The 23874-nt window shown below is 37.3% G+C and overlaps 3 protein-coding genes across 4 annotated transcripts; 1 reads left to right on the top strand and 2 right to left on the bottom strand.

Moving 5' to 3' along the window:
• The first annotated feature begins 2596 nt into the window (after positions 1 to 2596).
• Positions 2597 to 4267, top strand: LOC147858444 (protein BPS1, chloroplastic-like). Its single transcript, XM_087326615.1, has one exon. The coding sequence runs from the start codon at positions 2689 to 2691 to the stop codon at positions 3805 to 3807; it is 1119 nt and encodes a 372-aa protein (XP_087182741.1). The 5' UTR covers positions 2597 to 2688; the 3' UTR covers positions 3808 to 4267.
• Positions 4268 to 7085: 2818 nt separating this feature from the next.
• On the bottom strand, positions 7086 to 10816 carry LOC147858443 (S-adenosyl-L-methionine-dependent methyltransferases superfamily protein). 2 transcript variants are annotated; one of them, XM_087327678.1, is made up of 8 exons: positions 10520 to 10816; positions 9802 to 9916; positions 9321 to 9368; positions 8791 to 9043; positions 8621 to 8708; positions 8002 to 8067; positions 7862 to 7930; positions 7086 to 7790 (listed from the first exon to the last, which is right to left on the bottom strand). In XM_087327678.1, exons 1-8 carry the CDS (start codon positions 10790 to 10792, stop codon positions 7701 to 7703), a joined length of 1002 nt encoding a protein of 333 aa, XP_087183804.1. In that variant the 5' UTR covers positions 10793 to 10816; the 3' UTR covers positions 7086 to 7700. The 2 variants fall into 2 exon arrangements, 1 of the variants encoding a protein (XP_087183804.1); XR_015530519.1 differs by having other exon boundaries at positions 7721 to 7790; positions 8002 to 8077.
• A 2713-nt stretch (positions 10817 to 13529) lies between these two features.
• Positions 13530 to 21880, bottom strand: LOC147858442 (pentatricopeptide repeat-containing protein At1g74850, chloroplastic-like). The gene is made up of 6 exons (XM_087327677.1): positions 21407 to 21880; positions 18355 to 19814; positions 17584 to 17996; positions 14461 to 14778; positions 14265 to 14369; positions 13530 to 14133 (listed from the first exon to the last, which is right to left on the bottom strand). The coding sequence occupies exons 1-6, from the start codon at positions 21654 to 21656 to the stop codon at positions 13845 to 13847; spliced, it is 2835 nt and encodes a 944-aa protein (XP_087183803.1). The 5' UTR covers positions 21657 to 21880; the 3' UTR covers positions 13530 to 13844.
• Between the last annotated feature and the right edge of the window lie 1994 nt (positions 21881 to 23874).

Here is a 23874-nt window from a genome sequence, read left to right as displayed (position 1 = left end):
AAGATTGAACAAGTTATTGCATCCATTTAACATAAAAAGTAAAAAGTGAATGAAAAAGAATACGATACTCCTTAAGCTAGAGTCTTTAAGCTTTTCAATTTTTGACAAGTTAATTTGATTCTATTTTACAGTGTCCCATTGAGTTGTTGCCTTCACGTGTAAGAGGATGCCCATTTTATCCTCTCAAAGATCCCATAAGCACGATTATTTCTGAACATTGAAGCATTGTGTACTTAGTAGATTTTAATGTCACCTCAATATGTGATTCCCACGTTAACATGGTTGTAAGAAGATCATGGAAACCATTAAAGGCAAACAAGGGTACATTAAAAGCCATACTCTTAATGATCAAATCTTAGTACGAACATAGAAAAGGGCAATGATGGGAACCCCTAAGATAAAGACGATTGTCCAAACATAACCAAACGTTTGTAGAAACGTGTTCTTGAAGCTGAAGATATGCTAATTCATGACGTACAAGATCAAAGGTACATACAACATATGTACATGGTATTGTCAACATAATCCTTCAGATATTCCCATGCTTGTAGATAACTAAGGTCTTCCCATCTTGGTGGTTGGGTGTCAAAAATGGTCTCAAACATCACGAGTATTTTGTGGACACTTTGAAATTTCAAAAGGACCGATTCTAATGTCTTTTGTTCACTTGCCTTCCAACCAAAGTCATTAACGTGAATGTCACACTCTTTTGAGGGAAACATGATATACATGTTCTCTCTCCAAAAAACAACTTCACTTTCAAGTTTCCATTCATAAGTAACGTTGTCATATGTAAAAAAAATGGTGGAAAATTCCCATTTGCCTAACGGAAGCGAACAACTTTTAATAAGAATATGAAGACTTTATTTAAAAATGTTTCAAAATTATGATGGCTTTCCCCAAATTCCTATTAGGGCTAAAACTAAAAGTGTTTGGGTAAAATGGTTCCCTTGTTCAACACACACTAGTAAAGCTTTTCAATATGTTAATTGGAAGCGTGAATAAAAATGTATGTGTTATTTATTAAATCCTTTCACAAAATCCTTGTTATGGAAAGAATTAAAAGGAAGCTTGGCCAATTGGTACAAAATAAAATTTCATACTATAGGAAATGAGGCCTAAAAAGATTCACTCTCAGGTGAAAAGGTAGCTTGGGGTTCAAGCTTTAGTTGGGAAGGTGACTTGTTGCCGACTCTTTTTGTAGGTGGACAGAATAACACGAAGTGTCATACAACACCATCCAATAGAGTAAAGAGTACCCTCGCTCATCAAAAGTTTGAATAAAGGAAATGAATGTTGCGAAAAATCTATACATTCTCGTTCTTATAATTACAATTTTTGTGTTATTATTACAATTTGGAAAGGAAAGCGTGAGGGGGAAAACATTCCTGGAAACAAACGGAAAACTCGATCGAACAAATTTCAACATGTGTGAGACAATGATATACATATGCTCAAAACACAAACATGGAGAGAGGGACATATGCAAAGTACTACGCACTAAAAACGTTTCCTATTTCAGTTTTACCTGGGGCTACATGTTGAGGGCAATCGATTCTATTTGGTAGGCATGTGCCATACAATGATCCACATGCATATTTTCAAATGATTGGATTTGTTTCTTTTTAACCTACTGTAAATGGATAAAAGAGAATGGTCGATATGTTTCGTAACACAATTTGGGTGATTACTCAAGGTGCACGATTGGTCCCGACAATTAGAGAAGGAAGGTCCGGGATCACACAATTTGCACATCATGCACTACTGGGTCGAGCATATTATTACAACAACATAGAAGACGGTGAGGAGCTGGATCGGAAGGTGGGTAGGGTTTTCGACTAGTCGGCTGGGTCCCTCGTTCCCGAATCGCCGAGGGAATGGGGAGGAGATGTTCATAATTGGTTTGGACCAAAAGGAGAAACGCAGTGTGAAATGGACAAAGGAGAGAGAGCTCGAGTGTGAAACGGACAATCCAGAATGACACAGAGAGAGAGAGAGAAAGAAAGAAAGAAAGAAAGAGATACACACAAAAAAAAAACGTGGAAAAAGAGATGACGCCAGCGGTGATGCAAGCACTAAAAAGAAGAAAAAAAAAGGAAGGAAAAAGAAAACGAGAATTATGTATGTATGTACTGTATTGTGTAGATAACACATGAGGTAATAATTAAATTTAAATAAATTTGAGGAGGAAATAAATAAAATATGTAGCAGTGCAGCAGGCAGGCAGACAAAGGAAAATAAAAAGAAAAGGAAGAGAAAAATATAAAATATAAAAAAAAACAAAAAAGAGAGCAAATAGGGTTAGTTCACACCAGGCCAAAATATAAAAACACGAGCGCCGAAGTGGCGGCCCACACACAGAGAAACACACGTGTGTATGTATCTGTCTGTATGTGTATGTGTATGTGTATGTGTATGTGAATGTGTATGTGTATGTGTATTTGTATGTGTATGTGTATGACATATGTGTATGATAGTATGGGTATGGGTCTATCTATGCTATATGTAGTATGTAGTATGTACAGCTGTCTATATATATAGACACAGAGGTCATCTTCCTTCTCAGAAATCCTCTGTTTCTCTCAGACTTCTCCTTTCCTGCCTGCCTTCCTTCATCACAGGTCCAGCCAGCGGAAGACACTACAGATTCTCTCTCAACGATCCCATTCATTCTCCTTGTCCTTGGCCATGGCCACTTCCCTGTTCTCCACGCTCGGCCAAAGAGCCCTCCACACCTTCTCATCCCAACACTATCATAATCACAAGCAGAGCAGGACCCCCACCACCGATCCCTCCAATCCGAAGCTCGATGCCTTCGAATCGCAGCTTGCGCAGAAGCTCGAGGAACTCAAAGAAGACTCCCCCTGCAGCGGCACCACTGGCACCGGCAGGCCCCTCACCATTGGATGGCTCTGCAAAGCTATGGATGCCGTCCTTTCCACACACGCGGCCGCTGAGGCCTTCATCCCCGATCTCCGCCAGGCCCTGGGAGGCCGAGGAGCCGATACCAAATGGCTCGACGACTATCTCGATGACAGTGTCAAACTCCTGGACACCGTCCGGGCACTCCTGGATGTGGTCGCCGACATGAAGGCCTACAGGGAAAATGTCGATCTTGTGGTCAACACACTGGAGAACAAGAACAAATTTGGCCCGAGGAGGGCTAGGGTTGCACTCCATAGGTGTGTAGATGCATTGAGGAGGAAAGAGGAAGGTGTGAATCATCACATGGGTCAAGGCCATGGTAGTAGTAGTAGGTCAAGGCTTGAGCATTGCAGCTCAATGCTGAAAAGGATGGGAGAGAAGCTTAGATTGGAAGATGCCAACAAAGGTAGCAGCATCTTCAGGGTCATCTATGCCTCCCAAGTGACCACCATCTTCATTTGTGGGGTTCTGGCTAGTGCCCTCTCTTTCAAGCCGAAGCCCTCCTGCCCATCCATCTGTGTCGGTGGCAACTCACCCTGGTCTCAATCCCTCCGATCTTTGCAACTTAAAGTCAAGGAACACATAGAGAAGACCAAATCTAAGGGAAATGTTGCCGCCTTTGTGCTCGACGAGGTCAACAAGACCGACATGGCTGTCCGCTCGCTCTCGGTCAAGTTGGACAAGTCAATGCTTGGTGTGAAACCATCCTCGGCACCCGAATGCGGATCTGAGGTTTCACACGACATCGCGTTGCTCAAGGCACGATCGATCGAGTTGCAACGTGGTCTTGCTCCTCTCGAGGTGAGCATAGACGAGGTGTTCAAGGTTCTTGTCACCAGCCGAGTAGCCTTGCTCAACATTTATAGTCACAGGAAGCAATGAGAACCAGACATCCAGAAGTATCATTGATAATCCTTTCTTCCATCAATGTCGATGATGTATAACATGTCGAAAATGACATGCTGCTCATGTCAGATGCACATGGTAATGTCTTACTTAACACATCACCGGGCATTCATCGGCACAATGAATTCATTCAAAACGGATGTGCTTATTGAAATTCATCACGAGAAACCCCGATGTCCCAATACTGCCACAAGTTTTTAAGGCAGAATCCATTCAACTGGACTCATCGCGAAGCATTATTGGCATCACGAAATTTTGTTACGGTCATTTCTTGCACTGTAAAAATGATCTTATCTCTTCACCCGCCCAGAGCAAAGCTGTTGACCTTATCCTAAGTCAAATCCATTGGCTTATGTGCTTTTGTACATATAGCATACCCTTTTATGAGTTTGTAAGATATACGAGGCTTATATGAATAACAATTGTGAGTTAGCAAATATAAATTTGATGGGTACTCTTTATACATGTGTACAAACAATGTGATAGTTTCCTCCTATATGATATAGCTGATGATGTCAGAGGTGTACGGTGAATATTTGAAATCTGATAATTGAAAGAATCAGAAAAGTTTAGAATTTGTGGCGAGTGTGTTTAGATTGTAACACCATGAAAGAATCACAAGATTGAAAGACGGGCAGGACGAACATAAGAAAGAGTGGGGGGATTATGTTCGCAATGACTCAACCAATACTTGAATTGATATAACAAAGTGTTGTTCAACCAATACTTGAATTGACATAATGGTCACGAAGAATTAGTATCAGGTTCATGTAAGCCTTATTAGAACTTATTGGCCATGATGATTCGATATCAAGTTCATGAATGTGATGAGGGGTATGTAAGACACAAAAAGATATTAATGCAGGTCAATCAATAAGGTTGCATGGCAAAAACTAAGGGTCGTGCATCCCATACCGATATTTACCAATGTCTTCTAGTAAAAAGCAATCTGATCGGCCTGACCTGAGCCTAGGCGCATGGATGGATTGAATATGGTTTACACTAGTATACTGCCAATGACAAAGGGAGTAAGTAAGAGTACTTCCGATATTCTGAAGAAAGAGGATGAATAAGCGTAATGAAAAGTGTCTTGCTGATGTTCTCATTCTAACAGAAATTGATTAATCCTTGGACTTTATCTCATTTGGCATTTGGCATGTTATATTAATGAGACACATGTTCAAATACAAGTCACTGGTGTTTGGTGGATTTCCATTGATAGTTGAACTTTCGCGTTTCACTCAATCAATTGTTGGTACTATTGCCAAATGCCAAACTTTTATTTTTGAACAATATAATCACGTGAAGTATAGGAGGAGCTACAAGGCCCAAATTTTGCATTTCAATGATATGAAATACTATATTGTTGAAAAAAAGAAAGATAATATTTGGGGGGCGATGTACAATTATTTTGGGTCCATATAATGTAAAACAAAATAGAAATACTTGAGTGGCCTCGTGGCACCTCCCTTCAAACTTAATATCTAATGAGGTCTCTTCATATAATGTACACATGCTAAAGATGTCTATGTAACCTTATAGGTAATAGGACCATAAAATATTCTGCTGCAAATGCTTGAGAACAGTAAGACATCACAAAGAATATTCCCTACCGATCTTTGTAGTTCATAAGTGATCTGGTACATGATGTAATGGTTGTAACTTGTCACTAAACTATTTTCCTTCTCAAAAAACTTTCGTACCTTTTTCTTTCAACTCGTAAAAACATGAAGATGCCCATTAATGATCATTCATGGATCAAAACCAACTTAACTAACCATGTTCTAACAGTGAGTACATCAATCAAATGATACGTTCTTGTTCTTGTAGTAGTTCATTTTATTCTTAACTAATATGCTAGAGGTTATTGTGTCAATATCTTTGCAAATGTTTACTTCTGAAATCTTATATGATTGGTGCACGTTTGATAGTTTGCTACTTGACATTCACTTGTCAATGCCAATATCTTTCTTTGTACATTAATTTTGGAGTTTGCTACTTGACATTCACTTGCCAATGCCAATATCTTTCTTTGTACATTTATTTTTGAGTTCTAACTGTGATTGGTGTCATTTGATAATGTGCTATTGAACATTCACTCATAAATGCCCATACCTTTACCTGCATTATATAAATGTGCAAAATCCTCACAATATGACCTCAACCGTAGGCATAACCTAAGAGAAAGAACGAATTTCCATGCTTGGAGGTAAAATGTCACCTATTGGACCAACGCTACACATTCACACTGCGTGTGAACTCATTCATGAACAATAAACATTGCAATGTCAAAGTGGTAACCATGTGGATGTACTCCCCCATTAAGCTCCCAACTAATAATTAGCTAAAGGAACAAGATAAAAAATCGCATTAAGTACAAGTCAAGAATTTGAAGGCCAAATACTAAGTTATTAAGAACGCTTAAGTTCTTAACAAATAGAGTATGAGGGATAATATTTTTTGATGGTCTCTTGTCTATTCCAACTTTTACTATCATCCTCATAGATGTCAACTTTTGCATCTTGAATCTTCTTCAAAATCCCTTAAGACACTTCTTATATGTTGGGATTTGAATCAAAATGTTTACTTCCCTTATGTTTTTTTTACTTTGTTTCTTTTATTGAATCTCTTATATTAGGGGAGAGAAAGAGATAATTGAAAAGGCAAATACTGAGTTATTGAGAAAGAGATTAGTGAAAAGGCTGTATCGTAGGTGTTCAAAGTGAATCCAAAAAACAGAAGGCACAAAAATTTCCTTTACAGCACTGATCATCCAAAAAATTTAGATTTGGGACGACTTGTTCAGCCTAGTCGGGTCTTACTGATTGGGGCCATCCGCACAGAAGTGTGAACCACATGCTGGCCTTTTATGAGACAGGACAACAAAGCTTGAGCAAAGCCAGCTATGTAAGGATGTGATTGGGAGATGAATCTCAATTAATTCTGAAGTTCTTAAACCCGCTTTTCTTCTTGACAAGTTACAAACAAATGCATTGATTTTAGACCAATTCAGACCATCTAGGTTGACTATTTTGTTAAAAACAAACCAGACTGACCTCACTTTGTCCACCAAAGCACGTGGACTTTGACCACTACTCGTGTAACAAGTGAATTGGCATCCTATGGTAAGTGAAAGTTCTTTGAGATATTCTTCCTCGCCAAATCTTTTATTTGAAGAGCAACAGATTTAGCTCCTCAAAATTCAGTAATGATTCATTGCTTCTATACTAAAGAGTCATTATGATCTCTCCACATTGATCGGAAGTATTATGACACATGTATAAGCAATTTCCTCATACACTACATAAAGTTGACCAATACCATTTGGAATTTAGTATTAACCCCAAATACTAATAATTTGTGAAATCTGGATCTGTAATGTTTTTAATGGTTGACTAATCAATACACTAGTATGGCATTGAAAATGAACCAGAAAATTATTTGGCAACTAAGACAGTTAACAACAAGATCAGTAAGCAAATAAGTCAGTCAAACATACAACATCACTGCTCCAGAATTTGATTACATTGAAGTTAATAACTTAATAGATCAATTGATCCAATAGAATAGTGCTACCCCCATCAAGCAAGAGGAATCGAGACATTCCAGTTAGCAGTGTCGAACTTCCATATCATATGGTTCTGCATATCCTCATTTGTATACATTCCTTGTTTGTATACAAGGTTCTCTTCACAAACTTGGGGGGTGAGTGGCCAAAGCTTCTTTGAACTCGTATATATATCTCGGATTCAACTTAATGGTTCAATTTACAAGCTGAAGCCCATGGTAGCCATCCCAAGTGACAATACATGTAGGTGGCCATCTCATCAGATCACTTCCACTAGCAATTGCCATGAATGATAATACGCTCACCGCCGCACAAGGAAGATTGGTCGGCTGAAACCCTTTGAGCTATCCACGATATTCCGAGCGATGTTCTCCATAGTGCGAAAACCAATCTGCATCCGACACATGGATCATATAATATTGAACCCTCTAATCTCAAAAGAGCAAGTGAAATGTAAGTTACCCGATCAAGAAGAATCTCTTTAAATTGATCTGGACGCAAAATAATCTCATTGAAATGCTTACGAGCAACCTACAAATTAAAAACCTGAGCACTCTATTTTCTACCAGCCTTGAAAATACAAACTCAGTTTAGCACTTTACCTCAGAGACCAGACGATTATTCTTATAAGATTTCCATGGTTGTGGTTCAAGCACCAACACTCCACCCTGCACCACACTTAATCAAATGTGTAGAAGAAACTTAACTCCAACTTTATTACTCCATCATTAAATGCATATTTTGCCTAGATATCGTAAAAAAGGAACCTTATAGTATTGAATAGTGTGAGATTTTGTATCCACGATTTTAAATCCAATAAATAGGAAACGTAAGTCTATCTTCAATGAATCCACAACCCATGATTATCGACCATAATTGCAGGACATATTTCAAATGCTTGAATAGATTGACATCTCCAAAGCCATTTTCCAAGTAGATTGTTTCCTCCAGCCAATATTTTCTCACTCTTTTGTGTTTCCTTCTTTATTTAATATAAAGCATATAAGTGGTATTTTCTAGCATGTACATCTATGCAGTTAAATCATTGAAATGTTATAAGGACATTAGATTTGAATAAAATATAAGCTATTCAGGAATTTGGTATACTATATTCCAAGGTTTCCAAGGCATAGGTATCATCCTTGTTAATGAATTATAGTTACTTTATGCATTATTATGATACAGCAGGAGGGAAGAAAGTGTTAAAGCAAAAGCTTTTACCGGTCTCAGCAGATTTCTGATTTTTGCAAAAAGTCGGATCAATCCATCATCTCCCCAATTTAAATGAACCCACTTTGTCACACTCAAACTGCCGAAAAAATTAAATGTGGTTAATACCTATGAAAAAACAATGCACGAGAGTCAAATAAGTATTCCAAATCTCAAAATACCATAGCACTGTATCATATAATGCAGTAGCTTCTACACACTCTATGAAGTTTTCTGCCCTGAAAGATATTCTTTTTAAAAGCTCCTCATTGCTCAATTTGTAACTATTTGACGATGAGATTACTTCTTTGACACTCTCCTTTGCTTCTGTTTCTTTCAAATTATTCAAGCTAATGCCTTCAAAGTTCTTATCTTCTGTATCAGTAGATCTTTCTCCGTTACACTTGAGAAATTTCCGAGCTTTGTGTACCAAAGCTATCAACAAAGAACATACAACCTTATTTTCCTCTAGATGTTAGCATTTCATTTATTGGCTTCATTTCCTGAGAGGAAAGCTATGCAGTCTTATGCATGCACTATCACATTAGTGTGCCTATCAGTGGCTCAAAGTAAAATAACTTACAAAGAACTTTCCCAATCTTATAGGCTATTTTTCTTTGAGCCACTGATAGGCATGCTATTAATTACCATAAATACACTGCCAGAAAGCAAGACCAAGAATTCATATGCACTTTCAACTAACAAATCAAACCTGGATCAATGTCTATCCCCACCATCCTTTTGCATGAAAACTTTTGTGCTACAGAACAAACAAAATTGATTGAAGATATCAACCTATTAGATTTAGAAATAGTACAATGAGGTCAAAACCCAAAAAATTAATCCACCAGATGCTTTTATTCTACTTTTTTTCAGATTGATATACTGATGAGACACCCACCCGCACACAGACATACATACACAGACCCAGACACACACACACACACATACATACATACATACATACATACATATACAGAGACATAAATGCAGATAGATCAATGACAATAGCAAAGAAGCACATCATGACACAAAATTGGACATGACATAACCACAATACATCTCAGCCTAATATCCATCCCTCAAGTCACATGTTGGAGTTTATATATATTACAGGCAACTTTATTTTTTTCTGAGGCAACAGACACTCTCTTGTTTACGTGAAAGACTGCACTTTAGGGGAAATGGCTTACCAATGGATATTGTAAGATTTCCAGAATTGCAACCAACATCGAGACAGTCTTTCCCTTCAAACCATTCTCTTTTGAAGTGCTTCAGACGTGGATCTTCACCAAACTCATTCAAAACCTAGGCAAACAAACAACGGAAAATATGAAAAAGGTAAGATATGTAAGAGGAGAGAACATAAAGAAATAAAATATCCCATTCAAAACCTACACAAACAAATGGCAGAAAAACATAAACACATAGCATGGATAACAAGAAGTAGGAGCAAGAAAAATTTCATTCAGACATTAATCAACACTCACTCAAGGCAAGATGTTTGTAGCGATAAAAAATGGCAACCACAAAAAGAACCAAAAAATAAAAATACCTAGTTCAAATCCTAACCAGAAGACAAAGTAGCACAAATCAAACAAAATGGCACAAAGCTAACCCTAAACCCTAAACCACAATCCAATCTTCCAATCAAAACCTGTGTTTGAACTGAAGAATAGAAAAAAACGATAATTCAAAATGTAAGCCAAACATTGACACACATGTTATCGCAAAACCTAACCAACACCAATCCAAAACCACAGTATATAATCATTCAAAACCTAACAAACTCGTCAAAAATTCTAAAAGAATTGATGAATTCATCCTAAAACCTAACCAAAACCCATAAAAACCAACGTTAGTGATCATAGTTGCAAGTAAACACATATAACAAAAAAACATCAAACACACCCGGTAGCCATAGTAATGGATATAGTTGCCATAGACGAAAGATCTTTTCTTTCCAGGTTTCTCTTTCTCTTTTCGCTCTGGTTTCTTCCGTTTGTGAGAGAAGGAAGAAACTGCATCGCTTATCACCTCCACATTGGTCTCTAGCTTCTTCTGCTCATCGTCGATGTCTTCCACTGAGACAACCATCGCCTGCATCTGCTTCTGCTCATCATTCTCTTCTTCCTTGGAGAGAACTACGGCAATCATCGTCATCGCCGTCGTTTCTGTCTCCATCGCTGAGAACAGGGGCCTGCTCGAGGTCTTGCACTCAACTGTCTTTTCAAATTCCCAGAGACCTATTTTATATACGGAGGGAAACTTTACACAAAATTCTCCAAGCTGCCCCTTGAAATGGTTTCAAAAATTCCTAGAAGAAGTACCCCTCTTTTCCTCCTATGGTTATTAGGTTACCCTAATGGTAAGGTGTTAAGACTACTAAGCCTAAAACTTGGGTTCGATAATCAAGTTATTGCCTTATCCTAGTGGTAAGTGTTACAGAATTGTACAAAGAAGACAACTAGATGATTTGTCGAGTCTAAGACTTGGGTTCGATAATCAAGTTATTGCCTTATCCTAGTGGTAAGTGTTACAGAATCGTAAAAGGAAGACAACTAGGTGATTTGTCGAGTCCTAATCATTCGAAATTTGACTCTCTCTTCTTTTTCTTGTCGTAATTCGCTTTCCATGGTCATAAATTTTAGATTACTTGTTCGAGGACTTGGGTTGAAAACCCAACATTTACACCTCCTTATTACTCTATGCTTATATCCTTAATTTACTAGATCTCATTGTGGAACGTAGAGCTACATCCATCCATTTGGGATGCTCTCTCTATTTCTTTTATCATAATTCGCTTACCCTAGTGGTGACTTGGTAAGTCGCTACATTACTAGCACCATGTCTCGGGTTTGCAACCCAAATTTCCCACCTCTCTATTACTCCATAGATATCTCTTAATTAACTAGATGCCACTTTAGAATGTAGGGGTTGAACCCATGACTTCTTGGTCTCCATTGGATAATGTTACCAACTAAGCTACATCCATTTGGACTCTCTCTCTCTCTCTCTCTCTCTCTCTCTCTCTCACACACACACACACACAGTCGTGTGAATTGTATGTCCATTTTGACATCCAAGGGGATAGTAAAATCAAACTATCTCACAACTTGCTCATTCACTTTCTCTTCTCTTTCCCTTTGTTTGAAAAATCATATGTATCAGAGAGACGTATATATGCACAAATTTTTTAATGTCCATGAGAGACCAAACACGTTCTATAGAGCGAAGCCAAGTCCATAGTGAGGAGTAAACCTATAGAGGTGGGGATGGGGGTGAGAGTTTGGAACAACATGGGTATACTCAAGAATTTTGATAATGCCATGGGTTTTTTTACTATGGATATATTTTGGAACAAGTTATCTAACATCAAATACTCCCCATAGTTTGAAAAGTATTGTTGGATATCCCTTACAAACAATATCTTAATTTACTTTCTACAAATATAGTTAGGAATTGTAATATTTAGAATTCCCGTTGTAGGGCATGGGACAAGAGTCTATTTATTGGTAACCCTTGTTTGAACAACATAGCTAAAGACAACGATGCTTACCACCAAATATGATGAGAAAGGAGTTGGTAGCATCAAAATTTACACAAGGTTGTCCTCGTGCAAAGCCCCAACCAATTAAAATTTTGCATGGGAAGAATTAAAATAACTAGTTAGCTTTTGCATTGAGAAACTTGAAAAATCTCTATGTTTTCTCTTAATCACAGTACATACACAAGGGACAAGATGAAGAATCATCCCTGTGTATGAAATAGAACACACATAATCAATTATAGCAATCCCATGGAGAACTTGGAAGTTGAGAGTGAGTGTGAACATTCATAAAGGGCAACATTAATGAGTTAATACCCATTATCAATTATCGTGCGCAAATTATCGACTAGAATAGATTGGTCATTAGTTCATCACACATAATCAATTATAACAATCCCATGGAGGAATTGGAAGTTGAGAGTGAGTGGGAACATTCATAAAGAGCAAGACTAATGAGTTAATCCACATTATCTATTATCATGCACAAACTATAGACTAGAATAGATTGGTTGTTAGTAAGGTCGCAAACCAATTTAGCTTTTTTAGTGCATCCATTTGCCACAAAGAGAACACTTGAGTCAACATTTGCCCATATAATGACCTACATTACATTTTTTGAAGTTTTCATTGATGAAATTCTTAACATATCATCATTTCAAATTGTAGAGTATTATAGATAAATTGATTTCATGTTAACTTTAATCTATAAATTAAACCAAGGTTAAGGTTAAGAGCATTATATTAGGTGCTCATGTAAAAACCTGATACCATACATGTTCCTTTGTAAAAGGTTGCATTCTCATTAATAAATTGTAGGTAAATTGATTTGATGTTAAATCTCCTATATACATTAAGTCAAGTTGAAGATTAAGAGTATATCGTGCTTGTTTATAAACCTGATGCCATACATGTTCCTCTGTAAAAGATTGCATTCTGATTACCAAATTGTACCATGCGACATCTAGCTAGATCTTGGGACATTTGAATGTGAAGAGGTGTTCTCACTGCAATAACCATTGATTGAAGTGATAACCAATAATTATTTATCTGAAGCAATTATGTGGTAGGTGAAGACCTATAATCAATGAATGTATACACTTAAACCCTAAAGCCTAAACCCAATGAGACTGGTGCAAGATTTGAGTATGCATGCTTAAATCAACATATTCCAAACAGAACCATCAGATTTTAAGTACCATCTTTCTAACCTGCCATGATAGTTCGGTAACATAAAAAATGAAAATGTATAGTCATCTATCCAAGTCTAGGATGCACCCAAAGATCCAAAGCATGTAACAATTCCATTGTTCTCCATCATATGCACATACAGACATCAAGGAAAACAAGCACATACACAGGCATTGTGACCCATTACCAACAAATGGATGACACTACCTCGGAAAGAGACAAATAACTTGGTGCAAATTACAAGAGCTAGCCAACACATGCAAAAGCATCTTTTGCCCCTGCATTCTATGGGAAACGTTGGTGAGTTTTCTAGAGCATAGCATTTAAGAGATGTGTAGCTTTACTTAATATACTATACATCCTCATTCAAACATGACTTTAACAAAATTGTGTATGCTAACCTGATTTATCTCTCCTATGGATATTATAAGGTTGACATATCTCCTTAACAAGCTTTTGTATGCTCATGTAGTTGATTTCTCCCTTGGATTTTACACATCATAAAGTTGTCAATTGTTTTCTTCTACTAGATTTGCCTCCAAAGACCGCAACACTTGGACCATTGCTACTGTTGGGCACGTTCGCAATAGGAAGTGGCATATCTTTGAAGAATTCTTCAGGAAGAGTGTTTTCTTGAAGCCAAGGTACCATTTGGTTCTTGAAGCTTATAATTCTCCCTCGATTCCATGGAGCAAATTTAAAGGGCGCATGTATTCCTTCTAGAGTGGTATATACTAATTTCGATACTGGAGCTTCAGACTCTTCTTTATCACTTTCAGCTGTCCTCCTACAGCCATGAAAGGAAACAAATGTCTCTTTAAGGCATGCCATCATCACGTCACACCATACAGAAATGCAAACATCCAAGGGAGTATAAAAAGTACAATGAACAAATCAACACTCAAATTAAGGGCATACCCAGTAACTATGATGAACAACTCAGGCAGTTCTTCCATTTTAGCCCCAATTTGCATTTCTTCAAGCCATGTGATTACAGCTGTTGATGCTGCCCCCACAGACATTCTGCAAAACAATCACCAAAATATACGATCATCATAATTAAACTAGTTCTTTATTCATTTTTGTAACATAATTAGGGTTCCAATGCACCTACCTGTGAACATCCACAGACCATACTGTATTTGTCTTTCTATAAGCTTCAGGAAAGATACCCCGCATCCTCGCACCCTGCAAAACTCTTCCTGCACGTGATTTTTGACCCGACCACCATAATGCCTCTAGTAGTGCATTGTAGAATGTTGTATTACTTTCAATTCCTTTGACTTTGATTGAGTCAAAAGTGTGCTCAACAACTTCAGACCAGTTATTTGTTTCATCGAAGTTCCCTTGTATCAAACCAGCAACAAGAGCATGAAAACTGGGCATATTGCTATCTTGCATTTCCTCCAATATTTTGCGAACATCATCCCACCTATTGATGAAAATAAAAGTAATAATGATTTCTGTCAGAAATCATATATTTGGAGGGAATAAAATCAACTAATAAAGACACATATCTTTATGCACAAACATGTGACATACACTCCTAAACCCTCAACCCTCACACATTGTAAATGCATTTGGTATTGCACCCTGTTTGACACTAGGATCCTTTAAAATTCTTGACTATATTGCAAGAAATAATGACGTGGGGATTTATGGTTTTCATGCCATTATCATGCTCAATTACCCAATCAATCACTGGGCTCTCCTTCTTAACCAATTGTAGCATATTTTGTGTTTCTTTTATAGAATATGCTACTAGATGTTTAGACGTTCCCTTCAACCTAGTCTATTTAAGAACTTCGGTGGCTTCCTAAGATCATGCAATCAGATCAGTTGAAGACCAAAGAAGACTCACATATAGAAGCACCATGTCAGTCAAACCCCAAACACGTAGCACACCCATATGCTTGTATATTCAAGGCTACCCCACCCCTAAGCATAAAAAGGAGTACAAAAGAGAGCAATAAAAATATTTCAGGTTGTTTGTGCGCAAGAACATGCTTGTCCGAATACAATTACTACGAACATATAATGTCTCTGTGGCAACCCAACATTGTTTGACCAAGTAGCTGACCAATCAATTCCCTTATGAATCAGCCACATTTTCATGGGTGTGCCAATAGTCAAAGGTATTTCATGAGCTCACAAACAAAATGATACTCTGTCAATATGTTTTGCTTTATCTGAGCTGGGTACCAATGCACAGCCAACTTAGATGCTGGTGAGAGCTTGAATACAAGAATTTTGTAAGTCATCAATATGGGTCATGGCAGAGTAGTTGTGTTAATCATTATAATTCACAATAAGTTTCCAAGTAGGCTTAATATTCAACCTATATAGATGAAAGGGACTCTGAATTTTGCATGAAACGAGAATTGCTTGGATTTATAACAGCCACTAGGAAAACCAGCACCTAGAGGAGAAAACCAAGTAAGAATGGATTATGTTACAAATATTCCACAATATACATACTCTGACATCCCTACTAGGAGTAAGGAAAGCAAGAACATGAACATTCTCTACCAAAGTCTCTAAATTTCCTTTATATGGGGTAACAAATATACAATTAAATATTTAATGTTAGCCCTCATAGGAAGACATGATTCTGTATGGTCAAATAAACGACCCTAAGGCATCGGATAAGCGAAATATTTTGTGCCTAGAACACCAGACATACTAACCAATTTGTACACTATCTATATGGAAGGACACTTAACATAATAAAACTTTTGTGAAGGAAGATTAACATTGAAATTCTCTTCCCGCAACATGTTTTACCCCACCTTTTAGTATAGTTTCATTGAGAGGGAGGGATGAAAGATCTGTTTGATCATCCCCCTTTAAGGATACCTTGTCAGAAATGTTTTTGTTAGTGAACTCTGGAGGTGGAAAGGGAGGAGCGCTAACTGATAACCCACAATGCCTCAATATGTATAGTTTCACTGTGGGCAAGTGAAAGATAAAAACGTCACTTTTACTTGTTGTATCACACTGACAAGAAAATAAGTTCCCTTCTTTTGATGAAAGGCTTGTATTCCTTCCTGGTGCATGAAAGGTAACATTTGTTTGGGCAGAAGTCTGCATGAGGCATGAGGAGCAAAATCCACAAACGATACCAATAACAAGATGGAGAGCTAACATGGAGAGAAGTTTGTTTCTTTCAATGCAAAACCTTGTATTCTTGGTGCCTGAAAGTTGAAATGCTCATCCAAAGGTGCTTGCTGAATGGAGATATCATGTGGAGCAATGTCCACAATTACAAAGATAACAAGACGGATATTCAAGCACTGGGAAACTCCATGAAATAGAAAGGATTTGAAGGCAGATATACTTTTTCCCTCTCTCATCCTACTCGTCACTCCTACTCATTCTAAAAGTGAATCAAGGACTACACAAGTGGGCTTCCAAATAGGACATTGAAAAGGGGTTATAGATCGGGCAATAGCAATTTTCAGTGCACGTAGGCCCCGGCCTCGTGGACCATGATCTCACCACCCTTATCATTGAGAGATAAAGGCCATTATCTCCTGCCCTCGCAGATGCTTTCCTTGCTTCAGAGATCTCTCCATTTTGGATAGACCTATGGTAGATATCTTTCGAAGACAAAATATTCAATTCATCTGACTTGATAATCTCACATGTATAGATAACAAGATTCTTTAGTCACGTTTTATTGTATTTACTTTTTTATTTAGTTACATTATTTTGGCTTGTTCTCAAAGTGGAGATAACACTTTAAGATGTAATCTCTGTGTCTGTCTTATAGGCCATTTTGGCCTCTTAAAAGACCTCAATTTATTTCTTCCCAAAACTACTCATAAACAAGTGTCCACATAAACATGCATATATATTGCACAGATATTGCATAGGTAGAGAAACCCTTCTTTTTCTCACTGTAGAGCATGTCCATGTTACAAACAGCGGTTTTGGGCTTATAATAGCTTATTTTCCAACAACGGAACCCCTCACCACTAAGCCTCATCAAGAACTTTTCATCGTAAATCACATTCACTGTATATTTTCTTGTGCACTTAGTTTTGTTAAATATGCCAATATCTACTACACTTTCTAAAGGATTATGAAAATTGTTTCTCATCAAGGCTGGTATACTTGCTTTTCCTCTAAGCAAACAACAAATCAGAGACAAGAGCTACAATTATTGATGACCACAAATCCCACAGTAGCATTTGGCACAAACTTCTAATTTTATATCCATTAGAACAGGATTTACCTGCTTCGTCTTGCAGAAATGGATACCATTTGACAGTAAGATGTGATCTCTAGAGTCGGACCAATCTCTTTCATCTCTAGAAACTGTGCTTTTGCTTCATCAAACAGACCCGCAGCACAATACACATTGAGTAATGCTTCATATGTTGTTAGATTTGGAGAGTATCCAGCCTCTTGCAAATCATAGAATACTTGTTTAGCATCACGGAAAAGACCTGCCCTTCCAAATGCCTCTATAAAAGAGTTGTATGTATCTATTGTCATTGAAAACCCTGCTTTCTTCATGCTGTCTAATGTAGCTGTTGCTTCTTTATAGAGACCCCCTTTGGCATAAGCATGGATAAGGGAATTGAAAATGTCAGGATGCACTTTGCATTCTAACTCCTTGGTGCTTTTTAAGGCAATGTCTGCTTCCTGTGACCACCTCATAAAACAAAAAGGCAACTATCTGTTAGAGAATAGAAGCTGACAAAAAATAAAGGGAAATTTTCTGCAACACCCCTGAGTTTTCTTTATTCCCCAGGTGCCCTTGGTCAAGACTCAACACCCAAAAGAGCTTTTGTATATGATATCTGAAAAATTCATCTGCTTTTCTCAATTATATGTACTACTTGAGCAATTGTAGGGGTGATTCATCCCCTTCTTCTCTCTTTGGGTGGTTGCCCAAGGGCATTTTGGGAATATGCAAATTTGGGGGAATTTGGAGAAAAAGAAAAAGTCGGGTATTTCAGAGTTTTCCCAGAAGTAAAATGAATATAATAGAGCTAAGGACCTGATATAGAGCTGTTCGTCCATATGCATGGATGAGTCCATTGAAAATTTCTGCCTCAGGTTGTAAGCCAGACATCAACAGATGTTGATAAATCCTCTTGGCATCTTGATGTAATCCTGCCATTCCACATGCATGCAAAAGACCTATGTAGGTTTCCATATCTGGTTCGACAGTGCTGTCTGTCATCGCATCAAAGAGGCTAACGACCTCTTTAAAACATCCTCCTTTTCCGAATGTCTGAATAAGAGTGTTGTATGTCATAATATCAGGTGTTGTTCCACTTTCTTTCATTTCTTTGAAAAGATCCCTAACATCATCAAACCGGCCATGTTTCCCATAGCATTCCAACAATATAGTATAAGTCTGAACATTTGGATTGCAACCTGCATGTATCATCTGTTTGAAGACACCAGCTGCTTTTATAACATCTCCTTCTTTAGCAAAAGCCTCTAATAATACATTGTATGCAACAGCATCTGGTACATTCCCAGAGTTTTCCATTTCTTTTAAAAGTTTGGATACAGCATCTAAACGATGCACACTTCCATATGTTTCTACAAGCAATGAATATGTGGCTTGATCAGGAACCACACCAGCCTCATTCATAGTTTGGAAGACCATCTTAGCTTCATCAATAAGACGTCTAATGCTACAAGCACCAAGAAGTGTGTTGTAGGTTATGATATCTGGTTGAATGCCCTCATGTCTCATCTGTGCAAAGAGCCCAAGCAAGCCCTCCCAATCCATGCCTCCCTTAGCACATGCATTGATCACAGTGTTGTAGGTGATAAGATTGGGGGTTACTCTCTCTCTTTTCATCCTTGACAAGAGATGGAGAGAAGCTTCATATTGCCCATTGCGACCATACGCATTTATAAGAGCAGTAAAAGAATAGACATCCCATTCCACACCTTGACTTGGCATCTCTTCGAAGATATCACTACACTTATCTAAGAGACCCTCTCGCCCTAGTATACCTATCAATATTGTGTATATGTGTTCATGAGGTTTGCACCATTGCTGGCGTTGCATGTACTTGAAGAGCCTAACAGCCCTTTCCCAATCACCACGTTGACCAAACTCACGAAAGATAAGAGAAAAGTCCTTCATTGATAGTTTGTTTCGATAGCTTTCCATGCAACGTGTGATACTTGCCCGGGGTGCTAATGCACTCAACTGATTGATAGCATTTTCTACATCATAAATATATTTTCCAGGTTCTACTCTAATTGCATCTGGTATTACCATCTGCGGTCTCTTCTTTGCAGCCTTTGTAACTAGCCTACTACCATGTTTTCTTAACATTATACCTCTATTCCTTTGTGCCTTATCAAAGGAGGAATTCATGACTTCAGAGGGTAAACATTCTGACAAAGCTGAATCTTTATGTGAGAACAATGTTCTTTTCGAAAAGCCCCAGTCTTGAGGCTTCTGACCTGAGCATGAGCATTTACACATATCTGTTGTATATACAGTAAAAAAACACAGTTATTCTATTGAATATGAATTAAAGTAAGTAAATTTAATTAAAGAAAAAAATTCCAGAATAACCACGACTTGTTCTTTATTTCCCAAATGCCCTAGGTCAACTCTTGAAAGAGTTGTCATACCTACCATTAAGAGCAATTACAAGGTTGATTTGTCACCTATTTCTCTCTGTTGAGGGTTGACCAAGGAAGTTTTGGGGAAAGATGCAAAGTTGGGGTTAAATAGGGAAAAGTGGGAGATATTTCAGAGTTTTTCCTTCTTATTAATTATGATTAGCATTAGATCACTAACTGATTAACACTTCATTCATGAAGCTGATATAAATATAGCACAGTTGTTAAAAAACATGTATTTTATATTTAGAGTACGTTTCAGAATATTCTAAAGTATTCTACCGAAATAGTCTGAACTACTATGGTTAGAATTGCCATTTTAAAATATTTAACGTATTCTATGTATTTAACAAACATTTAATCTTTCAAAAAAGTTTAAAATAAATTTAAATTTAAATTGTTTTTGAAAAAAACAATTTAAATCTTAAGAAGTGTTTAACATATTTTACACACATTCTATGTATTTAGCTTATTCTACGCATATTTAACGTAATATAGAATACACATTCTAAGTATTTAAAGAAAAAATATAGAATAATTTTAGTATACGTAGCATACATATTCCACGCGTATTGTATGCTAAGTATTCTACAAGTATGGCATACCACAAAAATAAACTTTGTTCATGTATAAGCTGATGTTCATAAAGGAGAATAAACAATAGTTTACATCTAGCTAATCACAAAACATAAACATAGAGCAGACATAGTCAAGCGTGCATACAGTAAATATCAACATGGTATACACATAAGTAACAGTAAAATAAATGTAGTTTCCACATAATCTGATGTTTATAGTAAAATAAACATTCCCTATGAATAATCACATGTGCATACAGTACAGTACCATAGTTTACACGTATTGCAATATTCATGTAGTGCAGCAAACATAGATAACACACAGCTGAAGGGCATACATTAAAAAATTAACTACGCATGTTTACACACAAGCTAATCTGCATAGAGTAACACAAACACATTTTATGCATCAATGATGTGCAAACAGTAAAACAAGCATAGATAAACTCACAATACAGCAAATAACCATAGTTATACATAAATCATGATGTTCATATAGTAAAACAACTATAGTTTATACATAACCTGATGTTCATATAGTAGCTATAGATAAACATAATGGTGTGCATATAGCAAGATAAACATAGTATACACATAGTCTGACATGCATACGGGAAAACAAACATAGTTTACACTGTCTAATCTGCATAAACGAAAAACTGACATTGTGTGCACATAGCCTAATGTGTACACAGCAAAAGTCAAATTCATTTGCTCATAACATAATGTGCATGCAGTCAAGTAAACACATTTTATAAAAAATAAGCATTGTTTACACATAATTTAGAGCACATAAATTAATATTAGCATAGTTTACACAAAGCTTGATGTTAATATGGTAAAAGGAAAAAACAAATAGCAAAAGAAACGTACCAATTCGAGTAGTTTCATCAGGAATTGAAACAGTGAGAAACGGTTCATGATGAATGCCCGAGCGTCTACTGAGAACAAAAGAGAAGCTGAGAAAAGAGCTTCTTTCGTTCACAAAATGCCTTTTCTTCTTGCCATATAAGCCATGGTTTAACCTGAGAGACGAACAAATACATGCCGGAGTGACTGGTTCAGGCCCGCTTTCCTTCAGAGAGAAAGAAGGTGACACAGAAGACACAACCTGAGCTTTCATGGTCAATTCTAGAAGAAGAGTGAAACAAGGAAAAAGTGAAGAGAGAGGAAGAATGAGATAAATAAAGAAGACGAAAGAAAAAGAGAAATGGAAGTATGAAGAGAAGAAGGAGAAGAAACGATCAGGTGGCCATAACTGTCTGCAGCACCATAGCCACGTTTAGAACCTCTCCTCGGCAGCAGAGAGCCCCATATCCATAGTCTCCTCTCGAGAGAACAGTTAAATTTTTAATGACATACATTATACATACTGTATACATGTATAGATATGGATATGGTGTGTGGATAATTAATGATTTGTAGAGTTACCAAACCTATGCTCCTAACTTCCCCACATTTACAAAGGTATGCTTGCTTAATTAATTCATCCTCCCCATTCAAAATCTCAATTGTAGTGAGGAAGCCCTTACATATTGACATTAAGATAGAAAACGAAATACATAGTGCCCCCCCCCCCCCCCCCCCATCTTTCTCAACATGATTATGTTTTTTCCATGAGTCAGTTGACAACCCGAATACTGGGTAGCAAGGGTAATTGTTGCTTTGTTGAGGATTTGCTTAATGCATCGAAGCGTAGTTTTGAAGCGTTTTTTTGCATCGTAACAACAAAAGGATAAGCTACTTAACCATTTACTTGTTTTTTATTAGCATGTACCACTCGAAAGCCACTAACCTCATGTACCATAACCTCGCAAACGCTCTACCCAACTCTCTTGTTAATACAAACCTCACTAAAAAGCTCACAAGCGTCAAGGGAAGAACCATCACACATTTTGTGGATCCTTTGCCATAATATAAAACTTATGTCGTATTGACAGATTTCTTCTACGATTGAATAGAAATGTTGGCAACAAGAGAGAAAGATAGGTCAACTTCAAAAGGGAATGGATTGGAATGAAGGACACCGCATGGGATGTGAGAGGTATTAAATACCACAATAAGATGTATCAATTGTGGGATATGCAAACGGGGAATCAATGAGACATTATATGTGTAATAAAGCATAAGGATCATATGAATGTTGGATCAATCCCATATATGAATGGATGTCATCTCTTTTATGTAAGGAGAAGTCTAGGTCAGTATTATGTTGTGTTGATAATTATTGTGGATAAGGATCAACTAAGAGTAGTGACGAGCGACACGTGTGGTGGATGTAAGGCAATCGAGATTTCGTTCAAATGACAAATTTGATGGATAGTTGGTACATATGACCCAAATAATGAGGGAATGAAAACTATTATGGTAGTGTTTGACTATTGTTCTCAAGGTGGGATGACGAAAGAATGCAACGACTTGCAACGAACGGGCTAAACTAAGCATGTTTAATATATCAATAGATTCAATTCCTTGGGTAGTGGAAAATTTAATAAGAAAAATGATAATTATAACTGTAGTTACTTGTACTAGGTGGGTAGTTGTACATGTAGTGACCATTGAAATAACTTCAATGTAATGAAATAAGTCATAACATAAAAAGTAACTTATTGATGGAGATCTTATGTTCATACTCGTAGAACTACGCAATTGTTGTCCTTTACTACATGCAAAAAACCACTAAACCAACCAATAGGTTATGCTCGTTGAGCTCCTAGGTTGAACAAAAAAATCACCATTTCTTTTTCACTTCCTTTACATGATTTGGAAATACTACCCGATACTAGAGCTTCCCCATATGTTCGGTTTGATCCAATCCTACTTTTGCTTCGAAATCTAACTATACAAATCTACCGTGTCTTTTAACATTTATTCACCGAGTAAGAATCGAACCCAACAAGTAATGGATGCCCTCAAGTTGAGAGAGGGAGGGAGAGCTTAGTTGGTAAGGTTGCCCAATGGAGACTTACGAGGCCATGGATTCAACCCTTACATTCCACAATGGCATCTAGTAAATTAAGAGATATAAAAGAGGGAGGGAGAAGGATGAAGAAACATAACCATACATGGCCAACACGCATCAAATGATTCACTAATGGATGCCCTCGAATAGAGAGAGAAAGCCCAAACGGATGTGGTTCATTTGCTAAGGTTGTCCAATGGAGACCACAAGGTTAAGGGTTAAACCTTTACATTGCACGGTGGCATCTAGTAAATTAAGAGGAGGGCCTTAAGGGACTTATTGCATGGGTGATAATATGATGCCGATAGGATTAAAGGACTTAATGGATGGGTAATAATATGATGCCGATAGGATTAAATGACTTAATGTAATGCATGGG

Source organism: Azolla caroliniana, unplaced genomic scaffold, assembly GCF_043228905.1.
Source record: "Azolla caroliniana isolate FFs.n. ecotype wild unplaced genomic scaffold, voAzoCaro1.0.p SCAF_11, whole genome shotgun sequence".
Lineage (NCBI taxonomy): Eukaryota > Viridiplantae > Streptophyta > Polypodiopsida > Salviniales > Salviniaceae > Azolla > Azolla caroliniana.
This window is presented reverse-complemented; position numbering and strand designations above follow the sequence as displayed.

Excerpts from the sequence above, each read along its gene's own strand:
- LOC147858442 (XM_087327677.1), bottom strand. The coding sequence starts at position 21,656 with ATGAAAGCTCAGGTTGTGTCTTCTGTGTCACCTTCTTTCTCTCTGAAG. Across the intron at positions 19,815-21,406 it reads TGATGAAACTACTCGAATTG|ATATGTGTAAATGCTCATGC; the intron begins GTACGTTTCTTT and ends TATATACAACAG. Across the intron at positions 14,779-17,583 it reads ATTTCTGCAAGACGAAGCAG|GTGGGATGATGTTCGCAAAA; the intron begins GTAAATCCTGTT and ends TTTCATCAATAG.
- LOC147858444 (XM_087326615.1), top strand. The coding sequence starts at position 2,689 with ATGGCCACTTCCCTGTTCTCCACGCTCGGCCAAAGAGCCCTCCACACC.
- LOC147858443 (XM_087327678.1), bottom strand. The coding sequence starts at position 10,792 with ATGGAGACAGAAACGACGGCGATGACGATGATTGCCGTAGTTCTCTCC. Across the intron at positions 9,369-9,801 it reads AAATCTTACAATATCCATTG|CACAAAAGTTTTCATGCAAA; the intron begins GTAAGCCATTTC and ends TTTGTTCTGTAG. Across the intron at positions 7,791-7,861 it reads AAGAGATTCTTCTTGATCGG|ATTGGTTTTCGCACTATGGA; the intron begins GTAACTTACATT and ends TGTCGGATGCAG.